General features: G+C 41.1%; 1 protein-coding gene and 1 long non-coding RNA gene across 4 annotated transcripts in view; one reads left to right on the forward strand and one right to left on the reverse strand.

Annotated features, from left to right (window-relative positions):
- Window positions 1-3,069: 3,069 nt before the first annotated feature.
- The window catches only part of LOC137634940 (uncharacterized), a 592,943-nt gene continuing 578,111 nt past the window's right edge, over window positions 3,070-17,901 (reverse strand). Inside the window, exons 10-12 of the mRNA XM_068367504.1 lie at window positions 4,409-4,536; window positions 3,937-4,122; window positions 3,070-3,698 (exon numbers count right to left, since the gene is read on the reverse strand). Of these exons, the coding sequence (XP_068223605.1) occupies window positions 3,527-3,698; window positions 3,937-4,122; window positions 4,409-4,536 (486 nt within the window). The 3' untranslated portion in view covers window positions 3,070-3,526. The remainder of the gene's footprint in view (window positions 3,699-3,936; window positions 4,123-4,408; window positions 4,537-17,901) is intronic.
- LOC137634941 (uncharacterized) lies at window positions 4,647-17,666 on the forward strand. 3 transcript variants are annotated; one of them, XR_011042596.1, is made up of 4 exons: window positions 4,647-5,225; window positions 6,223-6,346; window positions 6,927-7,096; window positions 7,547-9,547. It is a non-coding gene; the product is annotated as an uncharacterized lncRNA (long non-coding RNA). The 3 variants fall into 3 exon arrangements; XR_011042595.1 differs by lacking the exon at window positions 7,547-9,547 and adding an exon at window positions 16,792-17,666 and having other exon boundaries at window positions 4,651-5,225; XR_011042594.1 differs by lacking the exons at window positions 6,927-7,096; window positions 7,547-9,547 and adding an exon at window positions 16,792-17,663 and having other exon boundaries at window positions 4,709-5,225.

A 17,901-nucleotide genomic window follows, 5' to 3' on the forward strand; every position in this document is an offset into this window, starting at 1 on the left:
GATGGATTAAGATTGAGGATTGTTATCAGTAATCACTTACTAGTGAATAGAAAGAACTTACTTTCTTTATATAATATGATCTCAACAATAGGCTGCGCATTCCAACACAAGAGTATGTTGGAAAATTTGGCTACTGTATAGTATATACAGTAGTTTTCTGTTTGTAATATAATCTATGCTGCAAATATACTGGCTACTGTATAGTCATATACTGTAGTTGCAGCCGGCATATGCCGGCAAGGCTAGCACCAAGGTATAGTTCAGTCGATGTATTGTCGACTCTGGGGACAGCCGGCAGTTTGCCGGTCGCCGAAAGACCGCCGGCAGCTGTCGGCACACTGTGCCAGCAGACGACCTAGATATGCATACAGCGGTCGGTAGCCTCTCCGGCTGTCGGCAGCTCAACGGCTGTTGGCAGATCACCGGCTGTCGGTAGATCACCAACTGTCGGCCTTCTAGGCAAGCATTGCTAACTAGAGTTGCCGGCAAATAGAACCCAGAGGTACTAGCCCATAGAGAGAGAGAAAGTTTGGAATGAAGGATAGTGTAAGAGCTCTGCCTTACTGCCTTCTTCCAGAATGAGGGTTCAAATGGAAGGGGAGAATGTATCATTAAAGCTTCCACCCATCCACAACTATTGCCGGTCACTGACGGCAGCAGGTTATGAAGGGCAGTCCAAGAGAGGACTGGAGAACACACTATAGTAAAAGGGTCTTCTGCCAGCAGCCGGCTTAGCCGGCCCAGCTCTCCCAGAACATTCCATTCATAAGGGAGGGCTGAATGACTGTCCCTACAGACAGAAGCCCAGGCCAGTCCCACAATCTGCCGGCAACCGGCTCGATTGTAGAACGATGGCCAAGAGATTTGATGGCTAGGCCATCATAAAAGGACAGAGGGGGGAGGGGAAAGGGTCATATGGGGTGCGGAAGGAGCCGGCAATTGCCGGTCCTACCTCACCTAACAAAACTCTATTCCATTATTGAAGCCATCCTAGGCAATAGGAGAATTCTATTCTCCAGCCTAGGTTATGCTAATACAGTAAAAGGGACCGGCAGCACCCTCGCCACCACCCTTAAACAATAGAGGAACCGAGTTTCAGTGCCGGTGTCACCTAGGCAGTAGAAGAATATCTATTCTTCAGCCTAGGGTCCGCCGACACAGGACTAATCAACTAGACCACAGGGAGAAGGGCAATATTATATAAAGCCTTCAACTGTGGTCTAGGGAGGTCTAGCCTCCTATGCCGACAGCTTAGTCCAGCAGAGGAACTTTGTTCCTGCTGCCAGCCAGCTGCCGACACCAGACTAAATACTCTGAGGTTCTGACCAAAACCCAAAAACTGCCTTTGCAGTTATGGGGAAAGGGCAGAAAAACCCTAGCCTAGTCCTGCCAGAATTCTGTTCAGGGCACGACTGACTTGGGTTATAGCCTAGGCTAACTCAGATGGAAGGAGGGACTGTCCTTAAATCTCCATAGGAGACTAGCATCACCTTATAATAATTCTAGGAGATATCTATCTCCGTCTGAATCAATAAAAACGATACACGAGAACAATCGGGGAACATGTATGAAAGTATACTAAAGCCACTAGGCTAGTAGCCAAGTAGCAGTGAGAATCGACTACCTAAATCAATGAAACTCTCTCGTATACTATCTTGGAAGAGGAAGATATTATGCAATATATATATCTTACATGTATAAAATTTGCCTAAAGCTTCATTAAAATTATAGCACTAGTTAAGTCTATTATATCATGCATGAAAGTACTAAAAACTGAACGCATAGGCTAAGAAGCCTAGTGTAAGCAAGGTTCGGTTTCCTAAATCGCCGAAACTAATATCAATACTAAAGGCACAATATAAAGAATTCCTAGGAATGAAGGCTAAATAGCTAAATTTATTAAAGCTATTAATACCGGGAAGGTCATTCTGACTAAATGATTCATGCATTACGAACGACAGCACACAAGACGCCTCCGGTTAGGCAACAGCTCTTGCTACGTTGATTTAACCTTCAATCATATCTAAAAAAGGAGAGAGCTTACATTTATACAATGTAAAGATCAATACTCATCTTTCCAGAGGCAGAAGAGGCTGGAGAAAGCATCATAATATCCAAATAAAGCAAGAGAGCACAGGGAAAACACCGAGCAATAGCGCTACGATATAAGGAATAAAGATGGCGGCGATGATGATGTCATCTAGAGACTCAAAACAGTAAGGAGTGGTGCCTTTAAAACGGCTCCCCTTTCGCTTTCTTGCCACTTTCCCCCTCGAAGCGTTAACGCGATTCGGGGTGAAGATAGCTATGTGGCGTGTCAAGAATACGTCCTCTGATATTATGCGATATCCCTAAAAGAAAAAGTTAGGGATATTCGCGCCAGGAGTTGGAATTCTGGATACCTTAAGGTAAAATTCTCTGGGAATATCACTGTAGTCAAATATACCCTAGGAAGCTACTTTAAAGGATCTTCCATCAGGACGACATGGTCTGAGCCCAAAAAATACACACACACTTTAAATGGCTGTAGTGTACAATGATTATATGTATCATGTTCATACTGACATAAGAGAACATTACAGTACTATTAAGAATAAAATCACACAATATAAGTTAACTTTAAAGCTTAAGTGCAGGGAAAATTTTGTACCCACTTCAATTAACAAAGCCCATGTTAAAAAAAATCTTATGTTCATACTGCTCTTATGGATATATAAAACAAAAGTAAAATTCTGGAAAATCTTTATCTAAAACATTTACATTTTACTACCAGAGTATAAAATTCTGTATTCTTAAAAACACTTTTTACAAGTTTGCATTGAAATTTGTACTGTATGTATAAGGCTCCTAAAATGAAATATGCTTTTATAATTGATGTAATGTTTTTCTTTGAATAACACACAATCTAATAATTAATTTAGTTTATATCATGGATTTCCTTCCAAATCATATAAATACACCAAAGATAAAGTTATATTAAATTGTACTAAAGAAAATTGCAGAGATTACATTTTCTAAAGTAATGATTATATTCAACTATAAAATATCCATTAATAATACTGTACTGTACAATACTATACACAAATATAAACCAAATTTTGTAAAATACTGTTAATATAATATACCGTATGACCAGATGAACAGTCCCATTTTAGATTATTTGAGGTAATGAAAAGTTTCAAACAAAGAAATTGGACAACTAGGTGTAGACACACCAGAGTAAAACCAAAAAAGTAGATGGCAGTAAACAATGATTCTGGTACTGATATAATATTGTATTAGTATCTAAATCATTACCAACAGTACCCTGCACAAGGAAAGCCGTAGGCAGTGCCACATTGTTGGCTAACTAATTTCATACTAAAGTTACTTAGCACCCATTAAGTGTTTGTTACCTGAAACATTGGCTGAATGTCAACTGATATGACAAATCATCCATTAACACACATTACCCACAGTAGAAAAGAATCAACATTAATACACTACCCACAATAGAAACTGATTAATAACAACTCTGCCTTAGGTCTCAACTTGCTTGTAGTAAGGAGTCAATGTCAGGCATATCTTTAATAACAAAATCAAGTAGCATTTGACCGTATGCTTTTCCTTGTGGATCTGAACGTAGGGAAGCAACACCACCTCCTCCTAATGAGTTTTCCAATACAAAATTAAGACCATGAACACCATCCACTTCATACCTGCAAAGATAAAGAAAATCAAATTGGAGAATACTTTTATCTAAAATTGTAAATATCTCATATTCCACAAAATAGGTGGTGGTTTGCAGCATCATGGGAATTCCAACTTGACCTTTACAAGAATGTTTATGAAATTTCTGAAGAAAGAATATCTAGCGCAGCTGAATTGTGCGTTTCAATCCCTGTAAAAGTCAAGTTATATTTCATTGAACAGAAAGCACTTAATATACAGTAATACCTCTTAACGCAATCAAGTGGAGAAACTTCAGGAGAAAATACATGCTGGAAATATTCAGCAACAGCTTTGGATGATAGAGCTCTTTTCAAATAAGGATAGTATGCTGGATGTCTTGCAATCACACCTACATTACAAGAGTCTGCCTTGTCACCACTTCTTGTGTAGGCTAAGTCTGCGACTGTGTAACTGCAATTAGAGACAACTCTTGACATCACTTTTATCTTCTAAGGAGAGATATGTGCATCATACAAAAATATCTATTAATCTCCAATTATGTAACTAGAAAAAAGGGTCATGAAATGGGTTTGAAATATTTTCTTCCAATCTTGTAAATACTGTACTTGAAATAACAAATTGGTTATGGTGTAAGTATTCCTTTAAATCTTAATAACATAAAACTGTGCAATGCATCACTTTTTAAATGAAACTGCAAACAACACTTCAAAATCATAACAAAGTACTTTATGCAAACCTCTTAGAACCATTTGAAATTCCTGATATTTCTGAAACTGGTTGATCATCATAAGAGTAGTGTTCTGTCGATACTCCTTTCAACCTCTCTGTCCACTCTTCCTTTGCATCCTCGATGTTTATTTTGACCTATATGACATATAGAGAACGTCAATTTTTTAGTTTAAAAAAAAAAACGGAAAAATTAAAATAAAGTTATCAAAGAAGTCTTTTAAACTAAATATTGAAATTTATTACTGTGTAAAGGGAGAAATTTTAAGACCAGTTTTGGATGAAAAAGGTAAGGGTTTGCCCATTACAAGAGATACTTTTGGAATTATGTAAATGTTCTTTTTCTCGACCTGTGTTCTGTTGTTGTTAGGGTATTCTACTTGCATATGGTTCATTAATAGGTTAGTAGTTTGGAAGGATTTACTTAAATCATATAATATACTCCTTTTAATTACGACCGGTAATTTTATCTTTATTTATTTATAATACTGTACTCTGACTCTGCTGTGTGAATCTATTGGTAGGCTAGCCTAATTATCCGAAGCCTAGAATTTTCTATATTTGTACCAGTAATTAATTTTTCTACTAACATAGTAGTTAGTTAGGATTGACTTAACAACGTATAATATGCTCGGTATAATCATACACTGCAGTCGTGTGTTTAAGATACTCAAGCTCCTTTATAGACAAGTAGTTCGTTGAGGGCATTGGTTACCCGGGTTAAGATGGATGAACAAGAAGAATGCCTGGCTTTCCTTTCTTCATCTTTCCTTCCCTCGGGGTACAGCACCATGGGTCCCTCTACAACCTGGCTTCAACCTCTGCAGGTAATTATCACTTCCCTTGTGTAGCCTAGTACAAATCATAAAATTTTTATATAGTCCACATCCCCATTGCTTTCTGCAAGGGAGCAATGGGATACATCTTGTTGTTTTTCCTATTTAAACTCAGATGTTCATACAAATAACAACCTCTATTTTACTAAATTGCACAGGCCACGAGTATACTCACTTTGTATATTTCAGCGAGGTGTCAATGTTTTCCCTTGACCACAGTCATATACTATACTAGGTAAAACCGGGTCCATGCCAGACCTGGGACTTCCACCCACCTAAAAGTGAGTCATCCACATAAATTATGGAAGGTTTGTTAGTATGGGAAAAAAAAAAGACATTCAGATTATTTGTATTTTTCCCTAACTAATACAAACCCCAAATTATTTATATAAATTGGCCTGCCATCACCTGTTCCCCAGTCCCCCAAAAGTCCTGTCTGCAATAAAAAGTGACATCTCACTGCCGTGAGAGTATATATAGAGGCGGCTATTTAACCCCCATCCACCCCTTGCCTACTCGCTAAGCGGTTAGTCAGAGTTGACACGTTGCAATTAAAGTCTAATGGCTACCTCCAGCTGCTGCAGAAAGAATATCCACATAAGTAACTCCAGGTTTGTATTAGGGAAAAATACAAATTATCTCCGAATTTGTCATGTTTGCCATTTAAGGGCTGTGGCAATTGGGTATAAGAAGTACCAATTTTCCAAACAACTACTGCTTGTTATCAAGGAAAACAATTGTACATAGCAATTTGGAAGGATTGACGTAGAATCATATATGCTTATTAAAATTATATAGTTGTATGTAAAGGAAAGTTTTATCAAGTATTTAATTTTATCTTTATTGCAAAAACATGTTTTCGTAGTTACAAATGTTAAGTGAGAATAGGAGGAAGAAGATTAGGAATGATGAAATGTAAACATTGAATTAATAATGTAAACATTGTTTTCAAACTCGCATTGTTTTATATTTATACTTTCTTTAACAGAAATGCAGCTTATTTTATGTGTAGTAGCATTAGGCCAGCCTTGAAATTGCCGAACGCCCATTACATGGAGTACATGATAAATATGCTGTTTTTAAAGGAGATTTTCGGGTTCGCCCTTTACACGGTAATATATGGTAGTTCTTTTTTAATTGTTTAATATAATCATGAAGCTGTCTTTCACAGGTAAACAAAAGTGATTCATATCTTGAATTTACATAAGGATTAATTAAAAAATGCAAATCATTTTTAATTAGTTAAATACAAAGTTACAGCCTGTAAACAAAACTGGACTGAATTTATTTTCTTTATTTTATAGTCAATATTTGTGCAATTGTATGTAATCTTGATGGAGTACACAGAATTCATTAATCTCGGGGTCCATATCCCATGTGATCATTATATCATAAAGGAGCAATGTGCATTCAATTTAATTATCAGGAAAGGAGTGACGAGACCTGCATCAGCTAAAATAAACTGCCAACTGCCTCTGGGGTAGAAGGTGGTAGATAGTCACTTAAAGGATATGATAGATAATTTGGGTTTTAGGGGCAAGCAGCTAAATAGTCACTTGATTCATGATAGATCATTAGGGTTTTGAAAAATTTATATTTTGAAAATACATTTGCTTGGGGTAGATGGACAAGAAGGTAGAATTTTAATATCAGCAAGTTTTTGCCTTTCCTTAAAGGATTTTATACTTTTAGATAAAGGCTGGATAGGCAAGCAGCTACAACAGTGCTACCTCTTGAACAGGCCAACATATGACAAAGCCTAATCCAAACAGCACCTCAAGATGAGTAAGCAAGCTAAAGGTGACAAGGAGTGCCTCAGGATGAACAAGCCAGACAGATAACCAAGCAATGACTAAACACAGGTGAGTGAGACAGATAGATGGGTAGTGAGTACCTGAAGTCAAGGTGTACTTTAATTTCATAGTCAATATTTGTACAACTGTATGTAATCTTGATGGAGTACACAGAATTCATAAATCTTGGGATCCATACCCCCATGTGGTCACTATATCATAAAGGAGCAATGTGCATTCAATTTAATTATCAGGAAAGGAGTGATGAGACCTGCATCAGCTAAAATAAACTATCAACTGCCTCTGGGGTAGAAGGTGGTAGATAGTCACTTGAAGGATATGATAGATAATTTGGGTTTTAGGGGCAAGCAGCTAAATAGTCACTTGAAAGATATGATAGATCATTTGGGTTTTGAAACATTCATTAAAAAATACATTTGCTTGGGGTATATGGACAAGAAGGTAGAATTTAAATATCATCGTGTTTCTGCCTTTCCTTAAAGGATTTTATACTTTTAGATAAAGGCTGGATAGGCAAGCAGCTACAACAGTGCTACCTCTTGAACAGGCCAACAGATATGGCAAAGCCTAATCCAAACAACACCTCAAGATGGGTAAGCAAGCTAAAGGTGACAAGGAGTGCCTCGAGATGGACAAGCCGGACAGATTACCAAGCAGTGACTAAACATAGGCCAGCCAGACAGTTAGATGGGCAGTGAGTACCTCAAGTCGAGGTGTACTAGCCAAACAGATGGACAAGGAGTGTCTCAAGATGATCACCACATAGAATAGGGCAGGCCAGATATAGGTTAAAACAGTGTCTTGAGATGAGGTAGCAGCATTTTCAGATGGGCAATCAGTGCCTCAAGAAAACTAGATAGATGAGAAATTAACACCTCAAATTGAGCACAAGTGGCACAGCACCCCAAGATGTACAAGTATCACCTCCATTTGAGCAAGTCACATAAATGGAATAGCAGTCTCCAAATGGGCTATCACTGCTTCGAAATATAGATGGGAGACCAGAACCTTCAAATAGGCAAGACAGATCAATGAGAGCGCATTGTCTAAAGAAGGGTGAGCAATGTATTGGGAGGGGCAATGAGCACCTCAGGATTGGAGGGCAGCACAAAGAGGGGCAAGCCCTATAGTTGGAAAAGCATCGCTTCAATATAAGCAAACTAGTGTCTCGGGATGGAAAACCTGCACAAAGATAGATTAGCAGCTCCATGGGATGGGAAAGCAGAACTAAGATGGGTAAGCCACACCTCAAGATGGAAAAGAAGTATCTAGAGATGGCCAAGCCAGATAGGGGGCAAGTAATGTAATGAGATGGGCAAGCAAGATGATAGGCAAGCTGCACCCCAAGATTCATAAGCCAGATAGTAGTGCCTCAGGATGGGAAAGAACCATCTAGAGATGGGCAAGCCAGATGGGGGCAAGGAGTGCCTCAAAATGGGTAAGCCATGCCCAAAGTTTTACAAGCCAGGCAGGTGGGAAAGAAGCACTAGAGATGAGCAAGAAAAATTTCTAGATGAGAAAGAAGCACTTCTAGATGGGCAAGAAGCAATTTTAGAAGGGCTAGAAGCACTTTTAGAAGGGCTAGAAGCACTTTTAGAAGGGCTAGGCACAAGATTTTGCAGTGACTTGAGATGGGCAAGCTTTCCCTCAATATAAGCACAGCCCTTTAATGGTCAAGCCACTGAAAATGAAGGACAATTAAGGCCAAGCAGCCACAGCCACCAACAAAATTAAGGGCAAGCTGCTACACTTTGGAGACCAATTAAGGGCAAGATGTTCCACATGAAAGACATTCGAAGGCAAGCCTCCTTTTCAGAAGAGCAACTAATGATGGGCAGGCAGCCACAAGAGCATTCTGAGATCAAGCAAGCAGCTGCAAATGAAGGCCAATTAAGGGGAAACTGCCAAAAATAAGCAGTAATGCCTCAACATAGGCTAGAAAGAGGGGCAAATAGCGCATGCATATGAATAACCAGCACCTCTAGATGGGCAAGCCCGATAGAAGGACAAGCAGCCCTGCAACATTGGAAAATGCAACCAGATGTACAAGCAGTGACCTCCAGATCGTCAAGCCAGATGGGCAATTAAAGGTTCAAAGGATCAGCTGAATAGATTGGCAATGAGTGCCCTAAGAAGGGCAAGCAACATTTACAGATGGGCTAAAGCCACTTCAGGATAGGCAAGTGGCATGCAGGAATGGATAAGCAGCTCCCTGAGATGAGCAAGCAGTATTTCAGGATGGGCAAGTGGCACTTCTGGAAGAAGAAGCCGTGCCTTCGGAGCAGCAAGCGGCACCTTGGAGGGCAGATAGAACCCGCAGATGGGCAAATTAAATAGATGGGAAAGCAATATCTCCTGTTAAGCTATCAGCACTTCAAATTAGGCAAACAGTGCCATTAGGTGGGCAAATAGATGGAAAACCAGTGCCTTGGGATGGACAAGCAGTGCTTACCTCGATGCAGATCCTCAACTTGATCAAGGCTTGTTGATAGGAAACAAAGAGGGCTGCCCGGAGGTCCTGCTCTAGGGATTGGACTACTTTCCCTTCCGAGGGAGAGTTATCCTCCTCAGGTGCTGGTTGTCCTCCTTTCCAAGGGAGAACTTCCCTTCATCATCATTCGCCTAAGACTATGCTCCCCCCTTGATGAGTAGACTCTTCCATCGGGGGCGGAACACAGTCCAATGCGATTGTTTCCTCTCTCCTTCATGAGATAGGCCACTCATAGAAACTCCTCTTCGGAGGACTGCTGCTGCTGATCGGCTTACTGACTCTTTGACCCTTCGGGGGTTCGTCACCGTGGTCTTTGACTCCACCGTTCCCAACCTTCACCTGGTTTGTTGGACTTGCCTGCTCGTCAACGAACCCCGATTCATGACTCACCATTAAGGTATTGTTCGTGAGCCTCTCACTGGGATGTTTGCCCTTTTAAGGGCAAGTCCCATCTCCAGACAATTGTTCGGCTGTTCGCCGACTAGCTGTTCCGACCTATGGCAGCTCGTCTTTCTCCAGTCTCGCCGATCGCTGATCACCAGCTCGCCGATAGTAATCAGATCTCCTGGCGATTGACAGTGCACCGATTTCAATTGCCATTTCGCCGATCGTGAGCTAACAACGCGCCTACTCATCAATGAACCTTGGTTCGTAATGCACCATCAAGGTCTTGTTCGCGAGCCTCTCCTGAGGATGTTTGCCCTTTCAAAGGGCACATTCTCAGGAGAGGCCCGCCAAAGTGACTCGACGGTGCATTACGAACCAGGGTTCACTGACGAGTAGGTGCGCGGTGAGCTAGCGATCGGCGAGCTGGCAATTGAAATAGAGGTGCTGCCAATCAGCGATCGGCAGGATGATCAGCGAGACTGAAGACAGACTATCTGCCATGGGTAGGAACAGCTGGTCGGCAAACAGCCAAACAAATTGTCTGGAAACGAGATATGCCCTTAAAAGGGCAAGCATCCTCAAGGACTCCCCAAAGGCTTGCGAACAAGACCTCGACGGTGTGTCACGAATCGGCGTTCGTTGACAAACGGGCAAGTCCAACAAATTAGGTGAAGTTTGGGAACGGGGGAGTCAAAGACCACGGTGGCGAACCCCCGAAGGGACAAACGGTCAGCAAGCCGATCAGCAGCAGAAGCCCTCCGAATTTCTATGAGTGGCCTCTCTCGTGAAGGAGAGAGGAAACAATTGCAATAGACTTTGCATCGGACTCTGTTCCGCCCCCGATGGAAGAGTCTGCTCATCAAGCGAGGGGAGCATAGTCTTAGGCGAATGATGATGAAGGGAAGTTCTCCCTTGGAAAGGAGGACAACCAACACCTGAGGAGGATAACTCTCCCTCGGAAGGGAAAGTAGTCCAATCCCTAGAGCAGGACCTCCAGGCAGCGCTCATTGCTTCCCAACAATAAGCCTTGTTCAAATTGACAATCTGCATCAAGCGCTGCATGAGAAAGCAGAGCCAAAGCTAGCCTACGAAGACAGTATGCTGATCAGGAGTTGCCACAGGCACAGAAGGATAGGGAAGTGATTGCACAGTGACAGCTAATTCCTCAGGCATGGAGAGACTTCCCTTCCCACTTATCTTTGCACAGTGACAGCTAATTCCTCAGGCATGGAGAGATTTCCCTTCCCACTTATCTTTCGCCCTTGCACACGAGTCATCATCCCGTTGACGGATGGCCTTTGCTATCAAGGCTTCGGTTCACTGTCATCGTTTGGATACTTTTCTATTTGGCTGCCACCATCACTTTCCCCTCTACTTGTTATTAAAGGAATTTTCTGGGGAAATGTAGTGTGGACCTTTCAGAGCTTGACTTCGGTCTTGTTCTTTCTAAAAGGTCTTCACCGAGCGGTGACCTTTAGAAAGAACATGGGCAGCCAGCAGTATATACTGAGGGGGTGTCACCTTTCCTGTTTGCGTGTAGGTGGTGCCTCCGAATGGTATTCAGTTATGTAAAATTATAACTGTTGTTGTTTAATTTTTCAGCTTTGTCTCATCGAGCAACCCCCTCCCCGCCAGAGGGTCGAGGGGTTCTCCCGAGTAATGAATATTCTTAGCTGAATTAATTAATCTTGTTTTGTTACAGTTTTCGCTGCTGTGGAGGATTAATTTTAATTCAATTTTTTTTGCCAAATCAGGAGAGAGAGAGAGAGAGAGAGAGAGAGAGAGAGAGAGAGAGAGTTTATTTAAGTTTTGTCAGGGAGAGAGAGAGAGAGAGAGAGAGAGAGAGAGAGAGAGAGAGAGAGAGAGAGAGAGAGAGAGAGAGAGAGAGAGAGAGAAATTGTTTACAGTATTGGCTTTAGTTTGTCACAGAGAGAGAGAGAGAGAGAGAGGGAGAGAGAGAGAGAGAGAGAGTTGTTTTAGTATTGTTAAATCGAGACATTTTATTTGCTTTAGTTTTGTCAGAGAGAGAGAGAGAATTTAATTTGCTTTAGTTTTGTCAGAGAGAGAGAGAGAGAATTTAATTTGCTTTAGTTTTATTAGATCGCGCGTGCGCGAGAGTATGTGTGTATGTGCGTTTGTGTGTGCGTGTTTTGTGTGTCCGCGGTGCGCGCTGAAGAAAAAGGATAATTAGCGAATGATTGTTTGAAGTTGGAAAGATTGTTGGTATAATTGAGGTTGTTTGTTTACCTTTTTAGCTAGGATAGGGTGGTGATGAATGTCTTGGGCGAAAGCATTGGATATCGAACGATAGAAGGAGTCGGTTCTGTATTTTTTTGCTCTTCGAAAGCCGGCTGTGAAGTTTTTTTTTTATATTCTGAGTAAGTACTGTTTTATTTATTTTTGTTAGGCGCGTTCATGAGTGATAGAAAGTTTATTGTTTATCTTTGATTATGGTGCGATAGTTAAGTTAGTTAGGAGTGTTCATAAGTGTTTTTTTATTTTGGCAGGCCGCGATTCCTCCTTTGGAGAGATTTTCTTTGAATGTGACAGTAATTGATGACGACTTGGCTATAATAAGGAACTTGGCACGACTGCTTGGATTTGGATAATTGTTGATGACCTGGCCTGTAATTAATTGTGTTAGACTGCTCATTCGGATTGACCAAGCGTTGATGACCTGGCCTGTTGAACAAGACTACGTATGATGATGATGATGATTATGATGACACCGCTCACGACCCATAATTAATTAATGCAGTTGTGTTGACATTTGTCAGTGTCGCGGTTGCTATAAAGTTCTCGTTTTGGGGCAATTAATGACTGTTGGCCCTTGTGTGGACAAAGTGGTCCACACCTAAACAAATATTGGTTTTGGGTGTGTTAATTTTAAGTGTTAAGGTTTTTTATTTGAATGGTGTTACGGTTTATATTTAATATTGTTTATGATTCGTGAAAAGTGTTATTTTGTCTGTTTTTGTGTTAATTTTGTTTAATGTATGATTTTGTTTTGGTTGCGGTGAATATAGTTTTAAGGTTATGTTTTGTTTGTTTTTCCCTTCGTGCAATAGTCCAGTTTAAAGTAAAGTAAGGGTTAAGTTTGTGTTGTGGGATATTGAGAAAGTAGGAGTGATCAAGGGTGTGGGGGGGTTGTGTTTGTTTACATCCCGCTACACTGCCACTCTCCTTTTCCTGTGGATGTTGGCTGGGGAAGGGAGTGCGCAGTCCTTTATATTGGTTCTCTCGATGGACTCCTGAGGGATTTCAGATAATGTATTTTATATTTCCTCAGTTACCGATGCCGTTCTTCTTCGTTCGACCAAGCTGACATAGAGAAGAGCAGTGGTCATTCATGCCTAGGCAGTCCTAGTTTATTTAAAATGATAATTGTTCCATAACTGGAATACAAACTTAAGCTATTTATTAAGGTTATTACTTTCGGCGAAGCTGAGAGGAAAAATTTTGCGAGGGTTAACTACCAATTCTGTTAGGGGGGGTGGGATCTCAGTCTCCCTCTCACTCACACACTTGTGATTGTGCTCACTTTGCTTTTGGCTCAAAGGGAGAGTGGTTGAAACTGCTCTTCTTCCTCACTTACTTTGGATTACCATTAATGCTTTTGTATATATTTTGCTTTCTTTACAGTGTTTGTGCTGTATTTGTGACAGCGTAGGAATGCAGAATCTCAAGGAAGGATAACATTCCCTTTCGACCTTTCGACCTTTGGCATCAATTATCATCCCGTTGGTGGATGGCCTTCCGTGTACCTCGGTCAACGCCTCATCATTTGGATATTTCTCTATTTGGCTGTCATCGTCGCCTTCCCCTCTACGTGTTCTTAGAGGAATCTGCTGGGGAAAGGGAGTGCGGACCTTTTGAAGCTTTACTTCAGCATTGCTCTTTCTAAAGGTCTTTGCTACTCACTCTTTCTAAAGGTCTTTGCTACTCACTCTTTCTAAAGGTCTTTGCTACTCACTCATGGGCGGCCGGTGGTATACTGTACACTGTGGGGGTATCACCTTTCCCATTTGCGGGTAGGTTGTGCTTCCGAATGGTTTTCTTCATTAATTAAGTAAAATTATAATGGTTGCTATTTAACTTTTCAGCTTTGTATTCGCTTGGAACCACCTTCCCGCCGGAGGGTTGAGTGGTTCTTCTGAATAATGAATAATCTTGGCTGAATTAAGTGTTATTCTCGTTTTGTTACAGTTCTGGCAGCCGCTCTCCTTCTCCCGTTGATATCAGCTGGGTAAGGGAGTGCGCAGTCCTTTGCGTCTGTTCACTCGTGTTCTCTTTCCTGTACACGGACTAGGTGCTCCTCCCCTGTGAGTTTTTATAACAATTTATTTTGTATTTCCTCAGTTACCAATGCCGTTCTTCTTCATTTGACTAAGCCGATGTAGAAGAGCAGTGCCATTCGTGCTTAAGAAAATGATTGCGCAGTTACAGCAGATTCCCTATCATTCTGCACCTGTGGCAGTAACTCCTCATCTGCATAATGTCTTCGAGGAACTAGCTTCAGCTACTCTCTCATGCAGCGCTTGATGCAGATCGTCAAATTGAATAAGGCTTGTTGATGGGAAGGAAAGAGCGCTGCCCGGAGGTCCTACTCCAGGGGTTGGACTACTTTCACTTCCGAGGTGTTGGGTTGTCCTCCTTTCCGAGGGAGAACTTCCTTTTATCACCATTCGACTAAGACTACGTTCCCCCACTTGCAGAGTCAATTCTTCCATCGGGTGCTTAACACAGTCTGAGGCAAGTCTACTGCGAGTGTTTCCTCTCTCGTTCACGAGAGAAGCCACTCAGAAACTCCTCTTTGGAGGACTGCTGCTGCTGATCAACTTGCTGAACCTTTGCCCCTTCGAAGGTTCGTCACAGTGGTCTTCAACTCCACCGTTCCTAACCTTCACCTGGTTCGTCGGACTTGCCCGCTCGTCAACGAACTCCGATTCGTGACGCACCGTCGAGGTCTTGTTCGCGAGCCTTTCACAGGGATGCTTGCCCTTTCAAGGGTAAATCCCGTCTTCAAACAATTGTTCGGCTGTTCACCCACCAGTTGTTCCGACCTTTGGCAACTCGTCTTTCTCCAAAGGTTTGAACAACTGGTGGGTGAACAGCCGAACAATTGTTTGAAGACGGGATTTACCCTTGAAAGAGCAAGCATCCCTGTGAAAGGCTCGCGAACAAGACCTCGACGGTGCGTCACGAATCGGAGTTCATTGACGAGCGGACAAGTCCGACGAACCAGGTGAAGGTTAGGAACGGTGGAGTTGAAGACCACAGTGACGAACCTTCGAAGGGGCAAAGGTTCAGCAAGTTGATCAGCAGCAGCAATCCTCCAAAGAGGAGTTTCTGAGTGGCTTCTCTCGTGAACGAGAGAGGAAACTCTCTCAGTAGACTTGCCTCAGACTGTGTTAAGCCCCCGATGGAAGAATTGACTCTGCAAGTGGGGGATCGTAGTCTTAGTCTAATGGTGATAAAAGGAAGTTCTCCCTCGGAAAGGAGGACAACCCAACACCTCGGAAGTGAAAGTAGTCCAACCCCTGGAGTAGGACCTCCGGGTAGCGCTCTTTCCTTCCCATCAACAAGCCTTATTCAATTTGACGATCTGCATCAAGCGCTGCATGAGAGAGTAGCTGAAGCTAGTTCCTCGAAGACATTATGCAGATGAGGAGTTACTGCCACAGGTGCAGAATGATAAGAAAATGATTGCGCAGTTACAGCAGATTTCCTAAGCACGAATGGCACTGCTCTTCTACATCGGCTTAGTCAAATGAAGAAGAACGGCATTGGTAACTGAGGAAATACAAAATAAATTGTTATAAAAACTCACAGGGGAGGAGCACCTAGTCCGTGTACAGGAAAGGTGTTCACCGAGTGAACAGACACAAAGGACTGCGCACTCCCTTACCCAGCCAATATCAACGGGAGAAGGAGAGCGGCTGCCAGAACTGTAACAAAACGAAAATAACACTTAATTCAGCCAAGATTATTCATTATTCGGAAGAACCACTCAACCCTCCGGCGGGAAGGTGGTTCCAAGCGAATACAAAGCTGAAAAGTTAAATAGCAACCATTATAATTTTACTTAATTAATGAAGAAAACCATTCGGAAGCACAACCTACCCGCAAATGGGAAAGGTGATACCCCCACAGTGTACAGTATACCACCGGCCGCCCATGAGTGAGTAGCAAAGACCTTTAGAAAGAGCAATGCTGAAGTAAAGCTCCAAGAGGTCCGCACTCCCTTTCCCCAGCAGATTCCTCTAAGAACACGTAGAGGGGAAGGCGACGATGACAGCCAAATAGAGAAATATCCAAATGATGAGGCGTTGACCGAGGTACACGGAAGGCCATCCGCCAACGGGATGATAATTGATGCCAAAGGGAGAAAGGTCGGAAGGGAAAGTTGTCCTTCCTTGAGATTCTGCATTCCTACGCTGTCACACATACAGCACAAACACTGTAAAGAAAGCAAATATATAGAAAAACATTAACAGCAGTCCAAAGTAAGTGAGGAGGAAGAGCAGTTTCAACCACTCTCCCTCTGAGCCAAAAGCAAAGTGAGCACAATCACAAGTGTGTGAGTTTGAGGGAGACTGAGGTGTGGGACCTCAAACAGAATTGGTAGTTAACCCTCGCAAAATTTTTCCTCTCAGCTTCGCCGAAAGTAATAACCTTAATAAATAGCTTAAGTTTGTATTCCAGTTATGGAACAATTATCATTTTAAATAAACTAGGACTGATTATAATGAAAAATAGACATGAGAGGGTTACATAACTATAACAACTTTTTAATTTCTTAATCCATTCTTTCTGAGACCCTTTGCTTATAGCTGATCTCTTATTGTATCTTTTTTTTTTGCAGATTCCTGCCATGCCTTCTCTGGACTACTGTAAAAAACAACTTAGGCTTCAGACTCAGAATTTGAAAAGTAAATCAGCTCCAATATTAAATCACTGTTTTACAAGATAACTATGTAAAAGATTTACATTTGTATATTAAATTTACCCTGAATTATTATGGTTAAATATACTGAAATATATTAAATAATACTGAAAGAAGATGATGTATTTTTCCTTGTGTTGTGGAGGATAGAAGGAATAAGTAGTTTGGTCCCGAGATAAGTATTTTACAGAAATCTTAACATTTCTTGAATTGATATTTTTGTGACACTTTTGAATGATTAACCCTTTACTTTAAATTAAAAGCTTATTGGTAGACCAGGCTGTTTAAATTGTTTCATGCTAGTATCCAAAGACGAATCATTTTCAGGACTAGTTAAAGGTTGAAGAGAATATATCTATAGACTAAATTTGATAACTTTTCCAATGTAACTTTCTGAATTTCCCTTTCAAGTTTTTATGCTTGGCAAAATGTCCTACAATTCAGAAATTGGCATACATCCCAAATGCTGAACTTAATCTGACAATTTGCAAAGTGGTACACAGTGAATAGGTATCCCCAGCTGTTTAGTTGTCAACAATATAAAATATAGTTTTATAATATTTTCAATGAGATTTGAGAATGATTTCAAGTACTGTATCAAAATAGAACATTTTTATAGCAACACAATATCTTCCACAAAACTTTGGTAACCACAAACTTAACTGTTATTAATCATGGAAAAGACAATTGGGAGCAAATCTATCATTCACATGGAACACAGAATTTCCAATAAACTAATTACTGTTTAACCATCTGTTAACACTACTGTATATATCTGTAGTACATTACCAGAAATATGTCTGACCCAATCAATTGTCTACTGTTAAGTAAATACAGTTCTAATGATATACATTTTTGTACTGAAGTATATCAAAAAACTTTTGCAAGGGGAATGGCAGTTACTAAACCAGCTTAGGTGAAAATCTAAAACGAGAAAATAAACTTTCATTCAAAAGTATACAAAGTGAATTTCATGCATCGTCACATCCCCATTGACCACAGCTTAAAAGATAAGGAAACATAAAACAG

The sequence above is a fragment of the Palaemon carinicauda genome, chromosome 45, assembly GCF_036898095.1.
Source record: "Palaemon carinicauda isolate YSFRI2023 chromosome 45, ASM3689809v2, whole genome shotgun sequence".
Classification (NCBI taxonomy): Eukaryota; Metazoa; Arthropoda; class Malacostraca; order Decapoda; family Palaemonidae; genus Palaemon; species Palaemon carinicauda.